We start from the raw sequence: 14,580 nt of genomic DNA, 5'->3' as shown, positions 1-14,580 counted from the left end.
CAAGAACTGGAATCAGAGGGGGATAAATACAGGAGAGTCGAGCGTGGCCATCCACTTGTGGGTGTTTATTGTGAAATACATCCCATATGCTCGACAAATTTCCCATCGTCGTTCTTCCAGTTTCACTTCTAAGACTTCATTCAGCTCTCAGCAGAGTGTGAGCTTCCTGCTTCTCTGATTTCTGCAGTCACACACAAAGCAGCAGCCCTGTAAATCCACTTTTTCCACGTTTAGTCAGAAGATACAGCTGGCAAAGTTTGACGCTGGAATAAAAGCAGCTTGTGTGTGCATGTAGGTGAGAGTCTGGGGTTTAATGGGAGTCGTTCTGATTGGACGGGAAGCCTCAGCCCCCCTCGTGAACGTGTTTTCTGACACACACAAGTCAAGAGAGGCTAATTTAGTACCGGGCACTCATGTTACTGCCTCCTTTTAGTGCAACAGGGGGAAGAGAGGGGCTTTAGTGGGGGTGGCGGGCAGAGGACGGCCGCTGGAGGGAGGGAGGGAGGGGAAAGCAGAGAGGGGAAGGCTGGGGCTCTGGGACGGGGGCGGAGAGCTGAAAGAGATCTGGCCGTGGGACTACCGCTGCAAAGTAGGACTCAGAGAAAGGAGATGGGTGAGACCTGAGAGAGAAACATGGCGAGGATTAAAGTGGGATGTGCAGCAACCGAATATCGACACAGCTGACCCGAGCAGAGGGAGGCAGGGGAGGCGAACAGAGGGATGAGGACTTGCCCGAACAAGAGGCAGAAAACAGAAGAATGACTGAGGAGGCTTGAGAGACACTGAGTCAAGCCAGTCAGACAGGAAGAGGGTGAGGAGGAGGAGGAGGAGGAGGAGGAGGAAGACAGAGAGGTAAAAAGAAAACAGAAGAAAGAAAAGATTAACAGTGTCTGAGGAGAAGGGGGGAGGAAGTCTGAGAAGCCGGGTAGGGTGCCGGACAGGGCGAGGGTTAAAGGTAGAGCAGCACAGACAGGGTGGGGGGGGAGACCAGAGGTGAAGGAGGCTAACGGGTGAGGTTAGCCGGAGGGGTGAGGTATGAGGGGACAGCTCCTGAAGTCACTCTTCTCTCTGATGGTCACCCTCCTCTTCCTGGGGAGTCTGTTCACCTCGCTCATCTGGTTCATGTTCATCAGCAAGTAAGTTGCCTTTACACCTACAGAACACACAAAACAAGGGTTCCTAAATGGTTCTTTACAAGGTTCTCTGATTCTTAAAAGTGCTGTCACCAGTTAAATAACTTCTTAACTGAGAGAAAAGTTCTTTATGCACTTAACGGAGTTCTCAGAAGTACTAAAAAGCTCCTAATTTTTATTGGAATTATGGCAGGTAAACGCAAAAAAAAAAATCAGAGCTGCATAAATCATTTACTCGATTAAACACACAAAACAAATCCTAAGTTGGCGTCTTGTAACATGTTCTGTCTGACCAAGAGTTTACAAGCCAAAATTTTAAACATTTTCTAATGGAAAGGTCTCAGAAATGCTGCAAATTGTAGCATTTTTGCCTTAAAATTACTCAAAGTCATGTTATCAAAGTAGATCCATGTGGTGCCACAGAAAACCGTCTTGAAAGTGATTCTTTGGACAACGTATTTTTGCTAAAATTCTTTGGAGTGCCTCTTATGATGCTGAAAAGAACCATTTTTTGATGGTTCTTTGAAACATCTTCAGGGGTTTTGTTTCAAGCGATATAAAGAATGAAGCGAAAATTTTATATTACTAGAAGTTTGTGGTTCTAGTCTCCAGTTAGCGTCAATATCTTTCTGAATGTAACATGTTAAATTAAACTCCTGTAATCTAAAGTAGAACTGCAGAAATCTATCTTAAAAATGGTTCCTTAAAGAATCTTTGTTTTTGCTAAAGTGCTATTGGACCGCCTTTTATGTTGTCTAAAAAGTTTTTTTTTAAATTTCTGTCGCCTCTTTGAAGCATGTTTAGGGTGTTTAACAGTGAAGTAAATTTTATGGCATTTCTGCAGATTTGTGGTTCTAGTCTCCATTCAGCACCTTTGTTTTTCTGAATGTAATGTTCTGTTGGACCATGAGTACAGAACCCCAAAGTTTTAAATATGTCTAATGGAAGGTTTGCTTAAAAATGATTTAAATCAAAAATCTAAATGAGGGCTGTGGCACAGTGGCTTGGAGGTTAGCACTGTTGCCTTGCAGCTAGAAGATCCCCGGTTTGCATGCCGGCCTGGACCTGGGATCTTTCTGCATGGAATTTGTATGTTCTCCTTGTGCATGTGTGGGTTTTCTCCAGGTACTCCAGCTTCCTCCCATATCTTAATGGATGGATGGAAAAATCTAAATGAAACTGATTGGGTCCATAAACAGCCATCTTGAAAATGGTTCCTTAAAGAACCTTTTCTTTTGCTAAAGTTCTTTGGAGTGAACTTTTTTCTATAGTATTATTGTGGTTCAAGTTTCCATTTAGCTCTTTTATTTTTGTGTAAGAAAGTAGTTTTGATGGTTATTCAAGACACATTTAGGGGTTCTTTAAAAAAAAAAGAACTTCTGCCTAAAGAGTTCTTTGTGGCACTAAAAATGTGTTATGACATCATTGCAAAGAAACATTTTTGGTCCCATTTTAGTACTAGGGCAATAATGAAGTCCTCTTAACAAAGTAGAACCAGGTTGGTCCACAAAAAATAAAAAAAACTATCTTGAAAATGGTTCCTGAAAGAACCTACTATGAAAGAAACGATAATTATTGGACTAACTTAAATGAATTGCTTCAATTTGTAATAAACAAATTAAGTTTATCGAGTTCAGATTAACAAATTGTATTAGCGCGAGTGGTTTAGGTTAAATGAACTTTAAACATTTGATTCCTCTCAAGAGATCAGTGCTTCAATGAGAAGTGTCTATTTTTTTCAACTTAAGTGTTCACTGTACCCAAAAGAAATGTACGTCATGACACCAGACGCACAATGTCACTAAGTTTTGATTTACAGGGAAACTAAAATGTCACTAAAACTGAAATATGAGACACACAAACACCCATTTCAAATTAAATAGTATGTGCAGGAGCTGGAATTACTTGTGGGTTTGTTGCTCTGGAGGTAGATCACATCATAAAACTGTACAGACGACATATCAGGTTTACATATGATAAGACTGGATCGGATTTTTGTAGAAGTCCTTTCTGGAAACCGAGAAACAGGAAGAGGAAGATGGCAACAACTGCATTAGAAACCCACATTGCAGACACAGCAACAGACACCTGCTGTTCAAATGCAGCTCAGTAGCAAAGGTCTCTGCACGTGAGTTTGTACATTGGTTGTTCATTTATGGTGCATGAAGCTGCACTCTGTCAACATGAAGTCCCTGAAAACAGAGGGTTGCAAAATTTATTCTTCAGTCTTCATCACAGTTCATGCATGCAAAACCTTCCACATAAACCACAAACATGTTTGCATGAAAACAGTCACTGCTCAGACTTGACTTTTTAGAAATCTACACTGTAAATAAATGTTTAAAAAAATATTCTGGCAGCTGGGTGCCAAAATCAAAGAAGGCTTGCAAAATGGTGGAAAATAAAGAAAATTCATAAAAATACAACAATTTGCCATAATATGATTCACTTTATGGCCTCAATTTTACATGAGATCATGTATATTTTCTGAAGTATATTAATTGATAAAATTAAAATTTAAAAAACGGATAAAATTGTAAATTGTTGTTTTAACAGATTACACATGATTATAGATATTATGCACTGTTGAAAACACAATAATTCAATGTATGTTGAGAACATTTCTCTCATTTAAAAAACAAATTTATGTAAAATGAAGGAATCAAAGCTTCTTTTTTGTCATTATTTGCATCTTATTCTGAAAATATATTTATGGTCTTAAACTTACAATACATTTCTAAATGTGTTTTATCAGTCTATTTTTATGGTTGCTCACAGTTGCATGTTTTTAAATGTTATTTTACACAGGACAAGTAAATTCTAACTAATGTTTGTAACTTTATTTTTGTTTATTTCAAATGCATGCACAAAAAAAATCTGTAAAATAACAAGGAAAAGTTCTATAAAATGACATTTTCTCACACTGCATAGCAGCTGCAGGCTAAACTAATGAATCAGCCACTTTAGGGTCACAAACAACAGAACAGAAGACCTAAAGCAAAGAAACAAAGGCTCAAAGCTCAGAGTTTATCTAGTTTATCTGCATTTGACTAATCCGTCCTGTTTTTGTCTCAGCAATGTGGAACCTCACCGACCACCTCAGAAGAAAAACGCCCCTCAGCACTCTGACCCTTGTAAAGGCTGCAGGTGAGAAAACAGCATCGCAGCTACTATTTAGGCAACTTCTTTGTTTATGCCATCATCACATCAAGTCATGTCAGCACAGGGCAGATTACTCACCTGACCCGTTTGTGTGTTACAGGGAGGTCATTGACAAAGTGGTGGCACGTTACTCTCAACCCTGGAAGAGGCAGGAGGACAGTTACCAAAAATTCAGGTAAAGACATTCTCTGTTAGAATTTTTAGGGAAAAAAAAGGAAATCAACCAAATAAAGTTTGCAAACAGCATGCATGCACAGATATGCCACATCTCCAGTATTAATATCCATGCAAAGAAGCTCTTTTGGTTAATCCAGTGTAATACAATGAGGCCTGATGTGCAGATGATAGATACTACAGCTAAAATTACAATCAAGAACCCACATAACCCTGAAAATAAAACTATTAACACAGAAGTCTTATAATGTATAAAAGTTAGTATAAGTATGTGTAATATGCAAATAAACAGTGTAGAAAATATGCATTGTGCAGAAGTTTTCAGAATCTATTGTGTGCAAAAAAGACCTATATACATATATATGTGTATATATATATATATATATATATATATATATATATATATATATATATATATGTAGCCATTAAAATGATATGTAAATAAAACATTTCGTCCCAACAACCTCATTTGGATTTGTCACAAACTGTGTCCTTTAATGTAGACACAGGAACTGCAGACATGGAAGCAGAAGTAAGACTAGAAACTCAGATTAAGGCAGAGGAACTGCAGGGTCTATAAATAACATAAGTTCATGTGAGTTATTGTAAAACAGACCACTCTTTACATAAAAGACCATTTCACTCACTGCAGCCCTTTTATGGAATTAAATCTCTACACAAACATAGAATTGTTCTAATTCATAACCTGATATATGCAAACCTGCACTGTAAAAAAAGGGGGGAAAAAAGAAAAAAAATCCCTTAAACAGCAGCAACGGGTCCTAAACGGTCCTAAACAGTACCATTCAAAAACTATAAAAACTAGGAAAAATAATATAAATGATCTTTTTCTTAAAGTATTTTTTAGCAGATTTGAAAACTGTAAAAAAAAAAAATTTAAAAAGAAAGTATAATTTTATAGTCAAACATTGTAAAATAGTTAATTACTACTTGTAAAACTTCTGGAGCTGGAGGTTCAAATAGCTGAAAAATATCGAAAATATGTTTGGCTTATTTATTACACAATAAATAAATAAATAAAATACTGATTTTTGATATGGACATTATGTACAGTCTATGGCCGTAAAATAATATTTTAGCAGATTTAAATATAGTTTAAAAAATTATAGAAAATGAGTGTATTTTTACATAACATTTTTTTAAAAAACAAATAATTATAAAATATAGATTTTTGGGAAAACTGTAAAATTACTGTTTACTTTTCTTCCCCCCAAAAAACTTCAATTAAAAATATTTTTCTTTTAAATAAATATCTGCCAAATTATATTTTTGGAACATTTAAGTGTAGCTAAAAAAACAAAAAGAAATGCAATTTTGCAGTCCAACATTGCAAAATTTGTAAAAACACAAACTTGTTAATGAATTTATTTATATTTTTAGCCTGCTTTTGTAAATTATTACTCCCTCCCTCCCCCAATGGTATTATTTATTTCAATCATTTTATTATTCCTTATAGTTCTGATGTTGTTAATTCAGCAAATAGCAAGTCATTGTGCTCAACCCCTAATAGTCAACAAAGCGATTGTGGTTCCTCAGATTTCAGCTGAGCAGTAAGTGCCACGGATTCAACAAGGCCATAATTACAAAGACCAACACTCCAGTGGGATCCAAGCTTGTTTACGACGGGGAGAAGAAGAGAACTCTGCAGGTGACTCCAGAGATCTTCAGCACCTTTATCAAGGTTTGTTTTTCATCATTCACAAATACAGTATCTGCTGCTCGTCTGACGTCTTTAAAGTTCCTCAAATGTGATTATTTCACAGCTTCGTCTGTGCGTGTTCTGACACCAATCATGTGTTGAGTCACATGTGGTCTCTTTGATAAACACGGCTCTGCAGCGTGTTTTATTTTTGCATCACACTGCACTGCTGAGCTGCACACGCTAAAGCTAAAGCATGAATACAGCAGGGGGCACCTGGAGTTGAACTGGGGACCTCTTGCTGTGCAGTCAAATGCTCTACCACTGAGCTATACCCCCTCTCAATGAAGGGTTATTTTCATAGAATAAATGTTTGCTGCAGTAAACCTTCAAGGACTTAATTATTAGAATTCTAACTATAACAACTTTTTAAACCACTGGCCTGTAACTGAACCTGTTGCATTGCACATCACGATGATCGCAGCCATTAATATTCAACATGAATAAATGCAGGAAACCAAATACATACAACTGTGAATAAACACATGAATAACTATGAGACGGAACCTGAATGCAGAACGACGAGCAATCCAGAGACTCAGTGAAAAAGGTGTTAATTTACAAAATGAGGTAAATGCAGGGGCCCAAGTCGGATAAATTAAATGAGCAACTAAGCAAGCCAAGCGAAAGACTAAGTTAACAACAGAAACTGAACACCAAATACTGAAAGGGAGACAAAAGGAAGCATACCAAATACATGGCACTAAGAATCTAAAAGGAAGACATAAATTACCAGAGTAGCTAGGAGACTACTGTGGGCTACACATAGAACACAGAATATACTGGGGAGATAGGAGACACTACTGGCTTTACTGGAAGCGGAGCAAAAACTAAACAAAACTAAGTACAATGCTGTGGAGAAAACACTAAACAGAACACAAGAACAGACTGAATTAGCAATGGAAAATAAGTAACACAAACAAAAGGCTGGGAAAACTTAACTGGGCTGGAAAAGGAAGCATGCAGGAGTCCATGAGGCAGAGAGCAGTGTGAGAGGATTACAGGGTGGCAGCAGAATCCAACATGTTTTCCAGATGGTCAATGGAGGAGGTTTTTACAGTGGAGGGTGAATCATGGTTTTACTTACTGCATGATAATTGGAGGCAGGTGAGCAGCTCCTGCAGCAAGTGCCACTGTTATTCTTTGTTACTCTTATTTTGATTGATTTTAGAAAAAAAGTTCTTGATCTTGATTTTAAACTCATTAAACTCAGACTCAACATCTAACCCATCTAGATGTTGACAATTGGATGATAAGATAAGATAAATTAAAATAACACAACACAAAATAACACAACATAACAAAAGAAAAGCACTCAGAGAGCGCAGTACTCCGCCAAGGCTGCTCAGTCATTGCATGATTTCCAACAAATTAAATCTTTAAAAATTCATGGTCCGCAGCGTTCGATTTGTAGTAGGATCACAATCATGTGATCGTCTGACGTTGTGTTCACTTGTTGCCGTTAACTCGCAATGATACGGAAATCTTTAACAATTCTATGGATCCAGACTATAAGCCGCATCACTGCCAAAATCTAATCACTTGGTCCTTGTGTCATTTCTGACCTTCCCTGAAAATTTAATTGAAATCCGTTTTTGAGTAATGTTGCTAACAGACATACAGACGGACAGACCAACGCCGATGGACATAACTTCACCGCATTCCTTGGCAGAGTAATGACACGACAGACTGTTATTAATCCTGAAAAAAATACATAACCTTGACAATAAATGCAGTGCCTAATGGAAAAATCATAGATATAAGTATGATACATGGCTAAAAATAAAACTAAGTAAGCTAAACTAACACTAGAGTAGGATAGTAAGAGGTAATACTGGCAATGATACTTAAGTGGTAAACAATAATAAAATATTGTACATGAAATCAAAATATTGCACATGCTAATGAAAGTAACATTGCAAACGATACTGATATTATTGTTTAGATTTAAGTGTCCTGCAGAAAAGGGAGGAATTACACGTTTTTCAAAACTGTTTCAAAACCAGTTGTGCCCCATGTTACCAAAAGTAGGTTTTGCAAGTGTTTTCTTTGTTATACACAGAGTTCCATGAAGCTTATCTTAAACAGTTTGAGGAAAGAGTTCTTATCTTCACTTTAACTTCAGCTATGTACATTTATGTTGAACCCTCATCTTGAATGTCACACAACAGGGAAGTTTCCCCACAGGAAACACAATGACAAAAAAACACCAATTAAAAAAAACAGCAAAGCATCCGTGTGATCACATTCATCATCTTAATTTAGATGTTATCATGGAAGCTTTTGATCCTTTGCACTCAGCACAGACTTCAAGTATCCATGCAATGCAACACATTTCACTCTGTACCACAAATGTCAATGCAAAGCGAAGGAATAACCCACAGTAGCAGAATGCATCATCTTGAAACCATGACTGTCTGAAGAAGAGTTCAAAGCAACTCATTTACAAGTCAGTGAGGTATTTCAAAGAACCAGCAGAGGTTGCAATCGATAGCGTTAAACACCAATTAAATTTAATTTGCAAATTTTATAATAACCTGACTAAAATATGTGCAAAAAGTGAGACAAGAAACGACTTAAACCCCCCCCCCAAAAAACAAGACAAACAGGACAACACGTACGATCAATTTCTACAGTAAAATAAATATGAAAAACAAAAACATTAGGAGCATAATGAGCAGCCAAAAGCCACCAAAAACAAACATGTTTTGAGATGTGATTGAAAGCGGAAGACTATTGCAAAGCTGTATATGTGCGACTGCAGATATGTTTTACCACCAGCCTCAATTAGGAAACAGCTAAAACCTCAGAGGATCTGAGAGGATGACAGGAAGAAAAAAACACAGCGAAGTTCTGAAAGCTGCCAACCGACAAAAAAAAAAAAAGAGCCCTAAAATCAGATAAGATGCTGTGCAGGTCTATGTTAAATCTAACTGCATTTTTTCACAATTGAAGCAGCTGCACAATTTTTGAAATATGCTCCTGTCTAGAGTGATCTGAACTCAGGAAACTATAATAATGCACTGACCGATTTTGCAATAAATGTGATTTGAGGCCCATTTTCTAAGAATTTAAGTCCTCATATCAAAAAAATCTCAGAGTGATAAGGTCACACCGTGACACCAGTCTTTTGTCTGCTTTCATGCAGGGAGTCAGAATTTAGACAGAAATCTGTCACTGTAATGCTTTTTAGTGTGACAAACCTGCAATAAGTCAAATTTGCTGATTTTGATAAACTATTAGACCTTGAATGTTATGGAGGGGGTTGGAGAACCCAGGCACAGATATGACAGACAGGTGGCAACGGAAACAGGTCTTTATTTAAACAAAACCAACTAAACCAATACAGAAAGGGGAAAACAAACCAGGAGAAAAACTAAACCCAATCTAAGACTAGACTCAACTACAAACAAAAAACCAACAGCTCAACTACAAAAAACAAACAGGGATAAACTAAACCAGACAACAAAACAATGTACTTACAAAACCAGGGGAAAGAGAACTAAGGGGGCAAAGCAAGCAGACTCAGGGAATCCAGAAGTTAGTGGGGAACAAAACTGACAAACACAAGGCTGGGGAATATCCATGAACAGGTTGGAGCAAAACAGAGTCCAAGTGGAGAATAACCAGGATGGGGAGAAGCAGAGAGTCCAAGGGTCTGAAGCAGACGAGGGGTTTACAGGGCTTGGTAAGAAGAAACTAAATCCAAGGGGGAAAACAGAGTCTATGATGGAATGTGAGTCATTGAGGATATGTGGGTTGATGATCCGGCAGGGAGTGAATGAATGCTAAGGGGTTAAATAGCAGGAGGTGAAGTAGAGAACAGGTGAAAATAGTGAAGTAATTGCTGCAGCTGATGTGTATTACTGCAATCAGCAAGGTGCAGGCAGGTGAGTGAAACAATGGAGACAGACAGATAGAGGGAGCCAAAGAGACAGGTCAAAGCAGAAACAAATCCAAAATCTGCATATCTAGACAGAAATTAAACAGACTGATTATGTCTGTTCAAAAGCTTTGTCAAATGTGGATAAGAAATGTCACCTTTTTTAGTCTGAATCTGAAAGCCACAGTTGTTTAATAACCATAATAGCAATAAAATCTAACTTTTTTGTTTAATTTGGTGGCGATGAAGTTCATTCTTGTCTCCTTGCCAATAAAAACTTAAATGCATTAACACACTAATAACAACCTATAAACTATGAAAAAATGACCTCATACATGTGAGTTGCATCTCTGTATAGCACCAAGAAGTTGTGTGCACAAGATTAGAAAAGATGCAAGATTATAACGCAGCTACACCAGAGATGCAATACACCTTAATCTATTAGCAAATGAACTTTATCCACAGGTGGAGTAAAAAGCAACATTGGCAAATAAGATCCATGCCCCTTCCCTTAACATGAGTCTTACACAAGAAATCAGTATAGATGTTGCAATGCTGTAATGTATTTTCTGTTATTTATAACTCCAGGACCATCCTTTCTCCAATAAAACATGGGACACTTGTGCCGTTGTTGGAAATGGTGGGATCCTGACCAACAGCAGCTGTGGAAAAATGATCGACTCAGCTCAGTTTGTCATCAGGTGAGAAAGACGTCCAGCATAGAGAACTGAAAAATAAACATGGAAAGTCCATATAACTGTTACTCTGGTTTTTTTGTCCAAACTTCCACTGCAGTCCCTCTAACTTGTGGGGTCCCTCAGGGCTCCATTCTGGGCCCTATCATGTTTTCATTATATGTGGTTCAATTCCTGTTGTTTTTAATGTGTTTTATAAATAAATTTGACTTGACTGTAATGATAGTTTCTTTGCTGCTTGTTCAGGTGCAACCTCCCTCCTTTGGCAAACGGATATGAGAAACATGTTGGCGTCAAGACTGACCTTGTGACGGCAAACCCGAGCATTCTCTTAGAGAAGTGAGAATGAATCTTTGTCACCTTAACTCCATAATAATACATCACAAATCATTAAATGTGTCTGCTTGACCATCTCTGAAATTTCTATAGCACAAAATATGGATATTTCTAAAGATATTTGAGAAATTTTGCTTTATCAATAAAAGCTGCCTGTTGAGCCACTTTTTGCATGCTTTTGCATGTTTACAATGACTCATATAACTCTGGATTTTCTATGAAAGAATCATTGAAACCCATTTGTCTTTGTCACCAACAACAGTTACACATTTAGTTTTTTTTTATAGATTTATCAATAGATTTGGTTAAACATCCTTTGAGTATTTTCACTTCAGTCAAGATCTTTCTGTCCACAAGCTTCTGGTTGCATCTTTGACTCCTCTGGACAGAATTGGTGCAGTTCAGCTGAATTTGTTGTCCTTCTGGCTCAGACTTGTTTCTTCATCAGTCCACAGGCTCTTAATGTATTCAAGTCAAACTTTGGGGAGACTAGTCTAAAATCTTCATTCTAGCCTGATTTAACTATTTCTTTGCCACTTTTGATGTGTGTTTGGGCTTATTGTCTTGTTGAAACTGCGTCCAACATCCAACCTTCTGTCTGATAAGTTTTTTTTTTCCTGAACAATGTGGAGGTAATCCTCCTTCTTTATTATTCAGTATACTTTGAAGAACTTGGTTCTTCATGGAGCCTCTCAGCTCATGTTGATGTAAAACACTGTGGACACTGACAGCTGTGTTCCAGCAGCTTCTAATTCATTCAGACCTGCTTTTTGCTGATTTTTGGTTGACTCTTGACCATCCTGACCAACTGTCTCTCAACAGCAGGTGATAGTTTGTGTTTTCTTCCTGATGGTGGCAGTAACACAACTGGACCATGAACTTTATACTTAAAAACAGATGATTTGGGGATCTGAAGCTTCTTTGAATTGGATCAAAGTGACTTTCTTGACTTGTTCAAGTTAGTGATTTCAGATCTTCACTGAGCTCCTCAGACTTTCCCACTGCAGCGTTTGTGTCTGAGAGTTGCTATATGTATATATTTGGCCCAGCAAATTTTGTCTTATTTCCAGAAGACCTTTAATAAATCTATGAAAGAGCCAAAATTCATGGTTGTTTTTTTTGTGACAAAAACTCATGTGTTTCAGTGGTTCCAGTACAGAACATTCAGAGTTATAGGAGTCATTGGAAACTCAAGATGGTCATGATATATATGGTCTTTACAAGTGTATGGAAACTTTTGCTTACAACTGTATTCAAAGTATCATTATAAAACTTCACAGATACCATTTAAAAAAGGTTCAAGCAAATCAAAAATGGTCGAACAGAAGGGTCTTGATGATTTGAGATGGAATAACCTGTAAGATTCCTTTAGTTTTGCTGCTTCATATCAGCTCTTTATTTACAGGTATGGGGCTCTGATGGGACGCCGACGTCCGTTTGTGGAGAGTCTACGTACCTATGGGGACTCCCTGCTGCTGCTTCCTGCCTTTTCTTTTGGCCATAACACTCCTGTGTCTCTGCGGGCCGCCTACACTATCGAGGACTTTGAGAGCCCAACCCGACCTGTCTTCTTCAACCCCGAGTACCTCCACAGTTTGGCCCTGTTCTGGCGCTCTCAGGGTCTGAAGGCAGTGCGACTCAGCACTGGCCTCATCATGGCCAGTCTGGCTGTGGAGCTCTGCAGTAACGTTCATCTGTATGGATTCTGGCCCTTCAGTAACCACCCGCATGGCCTCCAACCCCTGACCAACCACTACTACGACAACAGGCAAACTAAAACAAAGTTCCATGCCATGCCAGCTGAGTTTGACCTCCTGCTGCGGTTGCACAGTCAGGGTGTCCTCAGGCTACACCTGGGAGACTGTCCAACAAGTGGAAAGTAGTTCCCAGGGACAAACGACACAACAACAAAGTGCCTTCTTTAGCCTCAGGATGAAAGCAGTCACTCAGACATTTCAAATGACTGAACCAGTTTATTTCAGCTGATGGAAGGGATTGAGCTTGTCCACCCGGTTACCTTTCAGCAGCCAAGACGTTTGCACTGAAACCTAAATGCAACAATTAGAAGACTGTCTGCAGTCTTGCAGTGTATCTACAACTCTATTTATTACCACAAATGTTCCAGCTGGAGTCTGGAGGGAATTATTTAGATTTTACTGGGATGCCTTTGTGAGGCCTTTGTGAGGATCTACGTCATAGTGCCTTATGTTCATCACTTACTAATGATAGCTTTTGGATCAAACTGAATGTATTTCGAAGGAAATCAAATACCTCCTTTACATGAAGATTGTCTGTTTATTGAAAACACCAGCACACTGAATGTTTAAACCCACATAACACATTTAACCACTTTGAGAAATATTCTGTGAAGGGTTAATGTTTGGTACTCACTGAAATCACACCAGTGTGCTGATTGTGGAATCTGATTTCTCTACTGTTGTTTTCACTGACACTGCTGGACGTGATGCAGATTTTATGTAAAGAGTCGTGTCCAAGTAGCCTCAAATGCAAATCGCCATGGACTGTGGAGCCAAGGATTTAACAGAGACGCTACAGAAAGAAACAGGAATTAAAAATACGAGTAAAAGCATCCAGGGGGCCTCAGCTGACAAAGGTTGTTATGGTGAGCTTGTGTTACAACGTGCTTCGCCTTGTTGCCACAGTGACTGCACAGGGCAAAGCGCTGTACTGCCACAAAGTGGTAACATACATGTATTGGTACAATGTTGGTTTGGAAACAAGTGCTATGTAAGTTGATGTTAAGTTAATGCAGATTTAACTGACTCTAATGTAAGGAGATTGTGAATTGTGCACTTTGGGTGAAAATTATAGCGCTTTCTGTTTTTTTACACAAGACCTGGCTGGGTTTTGTGTAACGGGGATTCATGCTGACAACATTAGAGTCTTAATAGTGATTTTTGTGATGCAGAAATAAACAATGTACATGCTGTAGATGACCAAACTTGACAACTCTTGGTGAGCCAACTGTAGAATCATGTGAATGTTTGTGATTTCTTTTTCTTGAAAAGCACGAAGTGAGAGGGAAAATTGGGATACAGTGAATAAATATTTATCTGAAAAGGTTTTTTGTATCTGTGACTTCTGTGGAATTTACTTGTCTGACAACACGGCAGCAAAAGCTTTTCCCCAGACATCTCAGTATCCACGATTTAGTGTCTTTGAGCCACTAAGTGACCAAAACCTGCCAAGATTTGTCCTCAGAACACAGCATTTTTTCTTACAAACAGCACAGTCGGCCAGTTTTAAGGCACAGTTTGTGCTCACTGTTCATTTCCTGACTGGAACACTATGTGATCCGATGATTTATCTGCATAGTTTTGTCTTTTTATATGCATTTTTCTCTTGAATCTCTTCTCATATAACATTTTTAAACAGATGTAAGCCATATGCTACTATTTTCAGTCCATGAGTAATATTGCTGTCCATTATTAGACCTCATACTTTATCATATTCCAC

The 14,580-nt window shown here is 38.2% G+C and overlaps 1 protein-coding gene and 1 long non-coding RNA gene across 2 annotated transcripts; one reads left to right on the top strand and one right to left on the bottom strand.

Annotated features, from left to right (window-relative positions):
• Window positions 1-648: 648 nt before the first annotated feature.
• On the bottom strand, window positions 649-4,534 carry LOC129347571 (uncharacterized). The gene is made up of 2 exons (XR_008599745.1): window positions 4,374-4,534; window positions 649-1,153 (listed from the first exon to the last, which is right to left on the bottom strand). It is a non-coding gene; the product is annotated as an uncharacterized LOC129347571 (long non-coding RNA).
• Window positions 996-14,188, top strand: st8sia6 (ST8 alpha-N-acetyl-neuraminide alpha-2,8-sialyltransferase 6). The gene is made up of 7 exons (XM_023268448.3): window positions 996-1,136; window positions 4,209-4,280; window positions 4,396-4,470; window positions 6,027-6,171; window positions 10,661-10,773; window positions 11,014-11,106; window positions 12,509-14,188. The coding sequence occupies exons 1-7, from the start codon at window positions 1,036-1,038 to the stop codon at window positions 12,984-12,986; spliced, it is 1,077 nt and encodes a 358-aa protein (XP_023124216.2). The 5' UTR covers window positions 996-1,035; the 3' UTR covers window positions 12,987-14,188.
• The last annotated feature ends 392 nt before the right edge of the window (window positions 14,189-14,580 follow it).

This window comes from Amphiprion ocellaris, chromosome 19, assembly GCF_022539595.1.
Source record: "Amphiprion ocellaris isolate individual 3 ecotype Okinawa chromosome 19, ASM2253959v1, whole genome shotgun sequence".
Lineage (NCBI taxonomy): Eukaryota > Metazoa > Chordata > Actinopteri > Pomacentridae > Amphiprion > Amphiprion ocellaris.
This window is presented reverse-complemented; position numbering and strand designations above follow the sequence as displayed.